The sequence below is a fragment of the Ranitomeya variabilis genome, chromosome 1 (genome assembly GCF_051348905.1).
Source record: "Ranitomeya variabilis isolate aRanVar5 chromosome 1, aRanVar5.hap1, whole genome shotgun sequence".
NCBI lineage: Eukaryota > Metazoa > Chordata > Amphibia > Anura > Dendrobatidae > Ranitomeya > Ranitomeya variabilis.
Window position 1 is genome coordinate 310,154,719 of NC_135232.1, and position 12,928 is coordinate 310,167,646.

General features: G+C 42.3%; 1 protein-coding gene across 3 annotated transcripts in view; it reads left to right on the forward strand.

Moving 5' to 3' along the window:
- RASAL1 (RAS protein activator like 1) overlaps positions 1-12,928 on the forward strand; it is a 209,473-nt gene that overhangs the window by 152,544 nt on the left and 44,001 nt on the right. For all 3 annotated transcript variants that reach the window (XM_077296589.1, XM_077296581.1, XM_077296594.1), the window contains 2 exons: positions 6,049-6,113; positions 12,196-12,308. In XM_077296589.1, coding sequence (XP_077152704.1) covers positions 6,049-6,113; positions 12,196-12,308 — 178 coding nt within the window. The remainder of the gene's footprint in view (positions 1-6,048; positions 6,114-12,195; positions 12,309-12,928) is intronic.

The window sequence follows — 12,928 nt, forward strand, 5'->3', positions numbered from 1 at the left end:
TAAGTTTATCCGAGTCACCAGACTCAGAAATCGCAGGTTAACAGCAGCTCAGATTAGAGACCTGGTCAATGGCACACAGAGTTCTAGCAGCAGACACATCACTACAACAACTGTTAAGAGGAGACTTTGTGCAGCAGGCCTTCATGGTAAAATAGCTGCTAGGAAACCACTGCTAAGAACAGGCAAAAAGCAGAAGAGACTTGTTTGGGCTAAAGAACACAAGGAATGGACATTAGACCAGTGGAAATCTGTGCTTTGGTCTGATGAGTCCAAATTTGAGATCTTTGGTTCCAACCACCGTGTATCTGTGTGACGCAGAAAAGGTGAACGGATGGACTCTACATGCCTGGTTCCTACCGTGAAGCATGGAGGAGGAGGTGTGATGGTGTGGGGGTGCTTTGCTGGTGACACTGTTGGGGATTTATTCAAAATTGAAGGCATACTGAACCAGCACGGCTACCACAGCATCTTGCAGCGGCATGCTATTCCATCCGGTTTGAGTTTAGTTGGACCATCATTTATTTTTCAACAGGACAATGACCCCAAACACACCTCCAGGCTGTGTAAGGGCTATTTGACCAAGAAGGAGAGTGATGGGGAGCTACGCCAGATGACCTGGCCTCCACAGTCACCAGACCTGAACCCAATCGAGATGGTTTGGGGTGAGCTGAACTGCAGAGTGAAGGCAAAAGGGCCAACAAGTGCTAAGCATCTCTGGGAACTCCTTCAAGATTGTTGGAAGACCATTCCTGGTGACTACCTCTTGAAGCTCATCAAGAGAATGCCAAGAGTGTGCAAAGCAGTCATCAAAGCAAAAGACTGCACACACTTTTTTGTTAAGTACCGTATATAATTCCACATGTGTTAATTCATAGTTTTGATGCCTTCAGTGTGAATGTACAATTTTCATAGTCATGAAAATACAGAAAAATCTTTAAATGAGAAGGTGTGTCCAAACTTTTGGTCTGTACTGTACATTCAGTAGAAATTGTGGGCCAAATTTTGGTGCCATTTTACCCACTTCGTGTGTGAAAATGTAAAATCTGGGGCTAAAACAAAATTTTGGTGGTTAAAATGTACTTATTTTTTTTTCACTGCTCAGCGGTATAAAATTCTGTGACACACCTGTGGTGTTAATATGATCACTGCACCCCTAGATGAATTCATTGAGAGGTGTTCACTGCGTGCAGAGTTATTAGGCAAGTTGTATTTTGATCACATGAACCTTTTTTGTACATGTTGTCCTACTCCAAGTTGTTCAGCCTTAAGAACTAACTACCAATTAAGTAAATCAGGTGATGTGCATCTCTGTAATGAGGAGGGGTGTTGTCTAATGACATCAAAACCCTATATAAGGTGTGCGTAATTATTAGGTAGCTTCCTTTCCTTTGGCAAAATGGGTCAGAAGTGAGATTTGACGGGCTCTGAAAAGTCCAAAATTGTGAGATGTCTTGCAGAGGGATGCAGCAGTCTTGAAATTGCCAAACTTTTGAAGCGTGATCACCGAACAATCAAGCGTTTCATGGCAAATAGCCAACAGCGTCGCAAGAAGCGTGTTGGGCAAAAAAGGCCCAAAATAACTGCCCATGAACTGAGGAAAATCAAGCGTGAAGCTGCCAAGATGCCATTTGCCACCAGTTTTGCCATATTTCAGAGCTGCAACGTTACTGGAGTAACAAAAAGCACAAGGTGTGTGATACTCAGGGACATGGCCAAGGTAAGGAAGGCTGAAAAACGACCTCCTTTGTACAAGAAACATAAGATAAAACATCAAGACTGGGCAAAGAAATATCTTAAGACTGACTTTTCAAAGTTTTTTTGGACTGATGAAATGAGAGTGACTCTTGATGGGCCAGAGGCTGGATCAGTAAAGAGCAGAGAGCTCCACTCCGACTCAGACGCCAGCAAGGTGGAGGTGGGGTACTGGTATGGGCTGGTATCATCAAAGATGAACTTGTGGGACCTTTTCGGGTTGAGGATGGAGTGAAGCTCAACTCCCAGACCTACTGCTAGTTTCTGGAAGACAACTTCTTAAAGCAATGGTACAGGAAAAAATCGGTATCGTTCAAGAAAAACATGGTTTTCATGCAGGACAATGCTCCATCACATGCTTCCAACTACTCCACTGCGTGGCTGGCCTGTAATGGTCTCAAAGAAGAAAAAATAATGACATGGCCCCCTTTTTCACCTGATCTGAACCCCATAGAGAACCTGTGGTCCCTCATAAAATGTGAGATCTACAGGGAGGGAAAACAGTACACCTCTTGGAACAGTGTCTGGGAGGCTATGGTGGCTGCTGCACGCAATGTTGATCGTAAACAGATCAAGCAACTGACAGAATCTATGGATGGAAGGCTGTTGAGTGTCATCATAAAGAAAGGTGGCTATATTGGTCACTAATTTTTTGGGGTTTTGTTTTTGCATGTCAGAAATGTTTATTTCTAAATTTTGTGCAGTTATATTGGTTAACCTGGTGAAACTAAACAAGTGTGATGGGAATATATTTGGTTTTTATTAAGTTGCCTAATAATTCTGCACAGTAATAGTTACCTGCACAAACAGATATCCTCCTAAGATAAAAAATCCCACTTCAACTTCCAAAACTATTAAGCTTTGATATTTATGAGTCTTTTGGGTTGATCGAGAACATCGTTGTTAATCAATAATAAAAATAATCCTCTAAAATACAACTTGCCTAATAATTCTGCACACAGTGTAGTTTGTAAAATGGGGTCACTAATGGGGGGTTCTGCTGTTCTGGCACCTCATGGGTTCACCCAGTGGGACATGGCACCTGCAAAAAATAACAGTAAAATCTGGCACTCCTAGCCTTTTGAGCTTTGCACTGTGCTTGAAAAATATTTTCCGATTACATGTAGGGTATTGGCGCTCTCAGGAAAAATGGACCTCAGATTGTTGTAAAAAATAAAATTCCCATTAGCCCTTAGAAAAATTAAAAACTTGGGGCTAACATAACATTTTTGTGAGGAAAATGTGATTTTATTATTTTCACAGCTCAACATTATAAACTTCTGTGAAGCACCTGGTCGTTCAAGGTGCTCACCACACATCTAATTACATTCCTTGAGAGTTCTAGTTTCCAAAATGGGGTCACTTGGGGGGTTTCTACTGTTTAGGCACATGAGGGGCTCTCCAAATGGGACATGATGTCCGCTTATGATTCCAGGAAATTTTACCTTCAAAAAGTCAAATGACGCTCCTTTCCTTCTGAGCCCTGCCGTGCACCCAAACAGTGGTTTTCTCCCTCATATGGTGTATTGGTTTACTAAGGAGAAATTGCACTACAAATTCTATGGTGCAATTTCTCCTGTTACCCTTATGAATATGCAGTATTTTGAGTTAAAAACATACATATGTGTGGGGAAAATTTTTTGTTTTTATGACTCAACGTTTTAAACTTCTGTGAAGCACCTGACGGTTCACTGTGCTCAACGCACATCTAGATAAATTACCTGAGGGGTCTAATTTCCAAAACTGTGTCACTTTTGTTTTTTCTATGTTTAGGGATATCAGAGGCTCTCCAAACGCGACAAGGCGTCTGCCAATTGTTCCAGCAAAATTTGGATTCAAATAGTCAAATGGCGCTCCTTCCAGTGGTTTTCTTCCTCATATGGGGTATCAACATGCTCAGGATAAATGACACAACAAATTTTGGAGTCCAATTTTTTTCTGTTATCATTGTTAAAATAAAAAAGTTGGGATCTGAAGTACATTTTTTGTGAAAAAAGTTAAATGTTCATTTTTTTCCCCACATTGAAAAAAATCCTGTGAAGCACCTGAAGGGTTAATAAACTTCTTGAATGTGATTTTCAGCAGCTTGAGGGGTGCAGTTTTTAGAATGGTATCACTTTTGGATATCTTCTATCATATAGACCCCTCAAAGTGACTTCAAATGTGATGTGGTTCCCCCCCAAAAAAATGGTTTTGTAAATTTTGTTGGAAAAATGAAAAATCGCTGGTCAACTTTTAACCCTTATAATTTCCTAACAACCAAAAATTTTGTTTCCAAAATTGTGCTGATGTAAAGTATTTTGTGTGACATTAATGGGCAAACCACCTTTGGGGGTAAAGGGGATAAAAAAGATATTCAAGAGAAAGTTCAAAGGCGGACTAGATGATTACAAGGGATGGAAGGCTTCTCATATGATGAGAGGTTGGAAAAGTTGAGCTTATTTAGCTTAGAAAATAGACACCTCAGAGGAGATCTCATTTACAGTGGTCAGTACAAAGGACTTGCACATGACTTATTCCTTCAATAGGCCATATTAAGGAACAGTGGGCATTCATTACGGGTGAAAGAAAGGAAATTCCGGCAGCTAAATAGGAAAGGGTTCTTTACAGTTAGACCAGTCAGACTGTGGCAAGCTCTACCACAAGAGGTAGTAATGGCAGACACCATAACTGCTTTTAAAAAAAGGTCTGGATGATTTCCTCGATACACATAACATTATGGGTTATAGTTAAACTAGTGATGAAATGTACAATGGGTGGAAAACGTTTGAACTTGATGGATTTAGGTATTTTTTCAGCCTATGTAAAATCTGAGGGATACAAGAACACCTCATGTATGTAGTCAGGCAGACAAAACTGAGGGACATGAAAACACCTCATGTATGCAGTCAGGCAGATAAAACTGAGGGACATGAAAACACCTCATGTATGCAGGCAGGCAGACAAGACCGAGGGACATGAGAATACCTCATGTATACAGGCAGGCAGAGAAGACTGAGAGACATGAGAATACCTCATGTATACAGGCAGGCAGACAAAACTGAGGGACATGAGAATACCTCATGTATGCAGGTAGGCAGACAAAACTGAGGGACATGAGTATACCTCATGTATGTAGGCAGGCAGACAAAACTGAGGGACATGGGTATACCTCATGTATGTAGGCAGGCAGACAAGACCGAGGGACATGAGAATACCTCATATATACAGGCAGGCAGAGAAGACTGAGAGACATGAGAATACCTCATGTATACAGGCAGGCAGACAAAACTGAGGGACATGAGTATACCTCATGTATGTAGGCAGGCAGACAAGACCGAGAGACATGAGAACACCTCATGTGTGCAGGCAGGTAGACAAAGCCGAGGGACATGAGAGCACCTCATGTATACAGGCAGGCAGGCAGGCTGGAGCGAGGGACTTGAGAACACCTCATGTATACAGGCAGGCCAGGTCATGACCTTGGGCAGCACGGACCAATACTCAATTGAGGACTACTGAGATAACTTGTCTTCTGCACTTGACAAGAAGAAACAAAAATACAGTGTCCTGTGTTTTTTTTGTCTCCCATTATGTTGTTTGCAGGGCACCTGAGTTCATTAAGCTAATTTGCATATTTTATTTATTACTGCTGTGTAGCATATCTTCTGTTTCTAAGTAGACAAGTTAACCCATTGTGTGCTACCATAGGGCGTCCAGGAAAGGACTGTTTTTCATCAGTGTGCTGGATCCGATTTCCATCTACTTTCAGTCCATGTGTCCATTTTTATAAGTGTTGCATCTGTTTTTCTTGTATGCAAAAAAAGTTAAGGTTTCCAACCCAATAAACAGTAAGAGCCTGACAGCACTGATGGCATCGATATGCTGTACATTTTTTCATGGACCCATTGATGGGAATGGACGAGGTGCGTCACTCGGATCAAAAATGGACATATCTACAATTTTATTTATTTTATTTTTTTGCGGCTACTCGTCTTGTGCATATGACCAGCCCCATAGATTATATGGGACTATATGGATAGAACACAAAAAGTAGATGTGTGAATGAGGCCTTAGTGTTTTTGTATTTCTATTTTTGCACACTTTGTACTCCTGGCGGCAGCTTGGTCAGTGTATTATGGCTTTTTAGCTCCAGTAAATGCACCGTCCCTGATAAGCATGCAAACTGGAGCATTTCATGGGTTTTAAGACCTTGCAAAACATTTTATACACCAGTACATGTACACTGTTCTATGTTAGACCATAAAAAGGATGTCAAGCTTATTTTATGCATACACTTCTCTTTGTCATTTATAGGTGACCCAAATACTCTTTTCCGTTCTAACTCACTTGCTTCAAAATCAATGGAGCAGTATATGAAGGTAATGTGAAACCACACTTATTCTCCTAAATCATTCTCCGTTGCCATTCTTGCTTCCTCCTGTTTGTATGACTGTACCCTGTATTCCAGCTGCTACACTTAGACCCTAGGTTCTACTGAGCTTCGGTTCTTGGTGATCTGGTCATCTCATATTTTTGCAATTGTGATGCAAAGCCCTAGATAACCAGATATTGTGCTATAGCTAACCAGCTATTGACCAATTTGTATCTTCCATGTGAACAGGATAATTAATATTTCACAAATATTTGCACATTTATTGGCACCACATGAATGTGAGAGCTGCTTATAACTACATGGACAAAATTTCTGATGGGAATATCAGAATGGGACCTTGTTATATTACAATTACCCTCCAAAAAAGAGAAGTTGTTGATTATTCATTCAGTGGAATGTAACGATTTTTTTAAATAAAGGGCTGTTGTCAATTTCCTATTTTTGGGAGCGCACCAGTTCCCAACTTCCTGCTTGCATGAGGGCAGTGCACGCCTAAAGATTGACAGTTAGGGCCAAAGGCAAGACTGAGCTGCTAGCCTGAACTACCAGCCCTCTGATGCTGCAAGCAGAAGAAGCTTTGCCTCTTCATCAATGGAGGACACTGAAACTGATGGGATACAGCGATTCTGCCAGCTTTAGGCTACTTTCACACATCAGGTTTTCAGTGTCAGGCTAAATCCGGCTAATTTTCAAAAAACCGGATCAGGCGAATGTTGCTGTCGGATCATGTTTTTTCCCATAGACTTGTATTAGTGCCGGATTGCACCGGATGACATTGCGTTTCGTCCGGTTTTCGCCGGATCCGGCAAATCTGCCCCTTCCGGTTTCTTGAAAAAAGGTCCATAGCAACGTTTTTTGTCTCCGGCGAAAAAGCCTGAAGCGCCGGATCCGGCACCTTCCGGCTCCCATAGGCTTCCATTCTAGCAAACAGCCGGAAGCGTCGGATCCGGCGCTTCAGGCTTTTTCGCCGGAGACAAAAAACGTTGCTATGGACCTTTTTTCAAGAAACCAGAAGGTGGATTCGGCGGCCTGATCCAGTTTTTTAAACTGAGCATGCTCCAAATTTTTTTTTTATCCAATAATCTAGATAGGTGCTCCAAATTTTTTTTTTTATCCAATAATCTAGATAGGCTAGCCAGATCCATAAAAAAAATGGATCCGTCTCATCAGTTTTTCAGTCTGCGCCGGATCCAGTTTTTCCAACATTCGCCAGATTTAGTCTGAGGCTAGGGTCACATTGCGTTATGTGACCGCGTTTAATGGACTACGTTACACCGCGGCATAAAGCGGTGTTAACGTAGTCCGTTAACGCCACCATAGCCTGTAATGGTGAACGCGTCGCTAGCGCCCGCCCACATTGGGCGTGCGCTAGCGATGTGCCGTCATTTGAGTGACGGCCCGCGAACGCTGCTTGCAGCGTTCGCGGTCCGTTCCTCGCTAGCGCAGATCGGGGATCTGCGCTAGCGGGATCGGCTAACGCGATCCCTTTTGGGACATTGCGTTAGCGCAGTCCGTAGCGCTATGCGCTAAACGGACTGCCTTAACGCAATGTGACCCTAGCCTGAGGCCGGCATCACACTGGCGTTTTAAACGGCCGAGTGCAATGCGATAAAAAATCGCATTGCACTTGGACCAATGTTAACATATGGGGCAGCTCTCAGCAGCCGACTTTTTGTCAGCCGTTTTCTTTGGTCCGAGACATGCTGCGATTGTCTCGGACCGAGGAAAACTCTGGGCTCACTCTCACCCATATAAGCCTATGGGTGCGAGTGAGACAGCGCACACCACTCGGATATCATCCGAGTGATGTGCGTTATAAGCGGACCCCAGCAATGGAGGAGATGGAGAAATTAATTTCTCCGCCTCCTCTGCAGCTGTGCTCCGATCCTCCCTGTGCGAGAGAATCGGAGCACAGACGCATGACACTCGGCTCCTGCTCTGCTGCGAGCAGGAGCCGAGTGTCATTAGCATATCACATCCGATGATCTCGCATCGGATGCAATACGCCAGTGTGACGCCGGCCTGACACTGAAAGTCTGATGTGTAAAAGTAGCCTTAGAGAGTCACTTGCATGCTTTATAGCAAACAGCTTACAAGCGCTCGCTCCTTGCCTAGGAATCCAGCCTTATCTGATGTGACAACCTATGCAACAAGCATAAAACTTTGGAATAGGCCCTCAGTATCACAAACGAAATCATTGAGGTCCAACACCAGTGGCCAGATGTAAACCGTGTATCACTCACTGGAACCATGTACTGTGGCCACTGCCGGGTTCTGCAGACCAGCTCCTATTCAATTAATAGGTGTGTGACAGAGCTGTTCTAAAGGCAGTAAAGGTACCTTCACACGAAATGACGCTGCAGCGATAGCGACAACGATGCCGATCGCTGCAGCGTCGCTGTTTGATCGCTGGAGAGCTGTCACACAGACCGCTCTCCAGCGACCAACGATGCCGAGGTCCCCGGGTAACCAGGGTAAACATCGGGTTGCTAAGCGCAGGGCCGCGCTTAGTAACCCGATGTTTACCCTGGTTACCAGCGTAAAATGTAAAAAAAACAAACAGTACATGCTCACCTGCGCGTCCCCCGGCGTCCTCTTCCTGCACTGACTGACTGACTGAGCGCCGGCAGTAGCAGGGCACAGCGGTGACGTCACCGCTGTGCTGTGCTTTCACTTTCACTTTGCGGTGCTCAGTCAGTGTGGGAAGCAGACGGCGGGGGATGCGAATGTAAGTATGTACTGTTTGGTTTTTTTACATTTTACACTGGTAACCAGGGTAAACATCGGGTTACTAAGCGCGGCCCTGCGCTTAGTAACCCGATGTTTACCCTGGTTACCAGTGTAAAATATCGCTGGTATCGTTGCTTTTGCTGTCAAACACAACGATACACGGCGATCGGACGACCAAATAAAGTTCTGAACTTTATTCAGTGACCAGCGACATCACAGCAGGATCCAGATCGCTGCTGCGTGTCAAACTAAACGATATCGCTAGCCAGGACGCTGCAACGTCACGGATCGCTAGCGATATCGTTACAAAGTCTCGTTTCGTGTGAAGGTACCTTAACTGAAAACCACTGAATGGTGGGGCTATCAGGTAGTGATCTGATAACCTGGGGACAGGTCATCAATATAAAATTGGTATAAAATAGCTTTGATGTGTCAGAACTTTCAGTTTGGCATTGGTCTAATTGCATTTATATAAATGTACAATATAATGTATCTCTCTATATTTTTATGTCAATATAAGTAAATTTCAAGATTGTATAAAAATGTTTTTTTTGTAAGAGGGACATATATGAAAAGGTATTTAGCACTTTATAAAAAAAAATTTCATTCTAATTCATTTTTTGCAGCAAAGAAAATATGTATTTATTGCCCTGCATAAGGTGAACTCTGCAGTCTTAGCAGTTACTACTAATACACGGTTTAGTCAGCTTTGTGAGTGATGCAACTGGTCTAAGCCAGTGTGAATTGATAATTGCACTACAAACAGTACATAATTGCACTACAAACAGTACATAATTGCACTATAAACATACTATAACCAGCAAAGTTTTCAGAATGTTGTTAAAACCTCTCTGCTTCTATGGCCACCATTACTTATACTTTTCTTAAAGAAGCACTCCTCTCATCAAAATGTTTATCCTCTTAATATACAGTGGGTACGGAAAGTATTCAGACCCCTTTACATTTTTCACTCTGTTTCATTGCAGCCAATTGATAAATTTAAAAAAGTTCATTTTTTTCTCATTAATGTACACTCTGCACCCCATCTTGACTGAAAAAAACCCATAAATGTAGACATTTTTGCAAATTTATTAAAAACGAAAATCTGAAATATCACATGGTCAGAAGTTTTCAGACCCTTTGCTCAGACACTCATATTTAAGTCACATGCTGTCCATTTCCTTGTGATCTTCCTTGAGATGGTTCTACTCCTTCATTGGAGTCCAGCTGTGTTTAATTAAACTGATAGGACTTGATTTGGAAAGGCACACACCTGTCTATATAAGACCTCAGAGCTTACATGCATGTCAGACCAAATGAGAATCATGAGGTCAATGGAACTGGGCAAGTAGCTCAGAGACAGAATTGTGGCAAGGCACACATCTGGCCAAGGTTACAAAATAATTTCTGCAGTATTCAAGGCTCCTAAGAGCACAGTGGCCTCCATAATCCTTAAATGGAAGAAGTTTGGGACCACCAGAAGTCTTCCTAGACCTGGCCGTCCAGTCAAACTGAGCAATCATGGGAGAAGAGCCTTGGTGAGAGAGGTAAAGAAGAACCCCAAGATCACCGTGGCTGAGCTCCAGAGATAAAAGTCAACTATCACTGCAGCCTGCTACCAGTCGGGCCTTTATGGCAGAGTGGCCCAATGGAATCCTCTCCTCGTGGCAAGACATATGAAGCCCACATAGAGTTTGCTAAAAAATACATGAAGGACTCCCAGACTATGAGAAATAAGATTCTCTGGTCTGATGACACGAAGATAGACCTTTTTGGTGGTAATTCTAAGCGGTATATGTGGAGAAAACCAGGCACTGCTCATCACCTGCCCAATACAATCCCAACAGTGAGACATGGTGGTGGCAGCATCATGCTATGGATGTGTTTTTCAGCTACAGGGACAGAACGACTGGTTGCCATTGAAGGAAACATGAACGTGACCAAGTACAGAGATATCCTGGATGAAAACCTCTTCCAGAGTGCAGTGCACCTCAGACTTGACCAAAGGTTCACCTTCCAACAAGACAATGACCCTAAGCACACAGCTAAAATAACAAAGGTGTGGCTTCAGAATAACTCTGTGACCATTCTTGACTGGCCCAGCCAGAGCCCTGTCCTAAACCCAATTGAGCATCTCTGGAGAGACCTGAAAATGGCCGTCCACCAATGTTCACCATCCAACCTGACAGAACTGGAGAAGATCTGCAAGGAAGAATGGCAGAGAATCCCCAAATCCAGGTGTGAAAAACATGTTGCATCATTCCCAAGAAGACTCATGGCTGTACTAGCTTAAAAGGATGCTTCTACTCAATACTGAGCAAAGGGTCTAAATACTTATGACCATGTGATATTTCAGTTTTTATATTTTAATAAATTTGCAAAAATTTCTACATTTGTTTTTTTTTTTCAGTCAAGATGGGGTGCAGAGTGTAAAAATGAACTTTTTTTAATTTACCAAATGGCTGCAATGAAACAGTGACAAATGTAAAGGGGTCAGAATACTTTCCGTACCCACTGTATTGCAATCATCATATTATATAGCACTGTGTACTTACAATTGCTCATTTTGCCCTTCTACCCACTTAATTCTTCTTTTTTTCCATTTGGTCTATGACATCTCGTGATTAAAATGTGACTAGCTAAATCCTTCTAAGCTCTATGTAGAAACAGGAGGTCAGTTTTCCCTGCATGACTCACCAGTCACTGCAAAAGTTCCTAGCAGAAGGGAGCAGCTGGGTCAGGAGTTGAACAGGGGAATGATAAATGTAGGGACAAGAGACTTCATGTTTCTATGTAGAGTAGAGAAAAGAGCAGAATTTAGTGGACCTGTTACATCATAAATATGTACGGTATTTTTTTAACCCTGTGTAAATGCCGTTATTCTCCTGAATCTGATGTTGCATTTCTTTTGTTCCTGTGCTTCTCCATTCCTGAGACACGGCCCCCTCTTCCCTGTATAAATCTAGTATTTTATCCAAGGGGGCGTGGTAATCAATCTCTTCTCTTCATTTACACATATGTAAGAGGGGCCTCTGTGTCAGGCACAGAGAAGTGTGGGAACACAAAAGGGGGCATGGTAATCAATCTCTTCTCTTCATTTACACATATGTAAGAGGGGCCTCTGTGTCAGGCACAGAGAAGTGTGGGAACACAAAAGGGGGCATGGTAATCAATCTCTTCTCTTCATTTACACATATGTAAGAGGGGCCTCTGTGTCAGGCACAGAGAAGTGTGGGAACACAAAAGAAACAATATAAATTAGAACAGCTGCAAAAAAATAAAAGGTACATTCCTTCCATTTCCTAAATGAGATCCACATTCTACCATTCTTTTGCCAGATAGTGGGAATGCCATTTCTTCATGAAGTATTACGGCCTATTATTACTAGAATCTTTGAGGAAAAGAAGTATGTTGAGCTGGATCCCTGCAAGATTGATCAGAACCGCAGTAGGTAAGAGGCTTTACTATTTCATTGTTATACATTGGAGCTTCATACATAACATTCACGTGGGTCCCAAAAACTAATGGACATGTATGACTGTATATTGATCAGTTTGATAAATTTGCACTTGGATGTAGGAATAATTAGGAAGTCTATAAATTGTTACTCTTAGTGGCAAGCGACATAATTCTAGTGCATATACTGATAGCACAGACTGTGAATAATGACTACTGTAACTTCACATCTAAGTTTTTACTATGACATTTTTAGTTCAGTTATTTTTCATTTAACTCTATTGTTAACAAAGGCCTGTCTCTGGGGCTCTTATGATAATTTATTAGCTATACCACTCCGTGCATGTTGTCCTATTTTCTCCCAAATGTCATTCTAGTTTGTACTGTAGCTGATTTGTACTTTATGTAGCAAGATTGCTTTTAAGATTATTTATCTGTATGGAAGATGGTGTCTCCGTGAGTTACTCCCAATCTCCCAAGTGATGCTTCTATGGGGGAAAAATCTTAGTTATATGAATGCAAAACTCCCTATAAAATTGAGGCATATTGATATACCAAATGGGGCCACAGAATCTTAAGGGTGCCAAATTATGGATCTGTATTGTATGAGCCTGA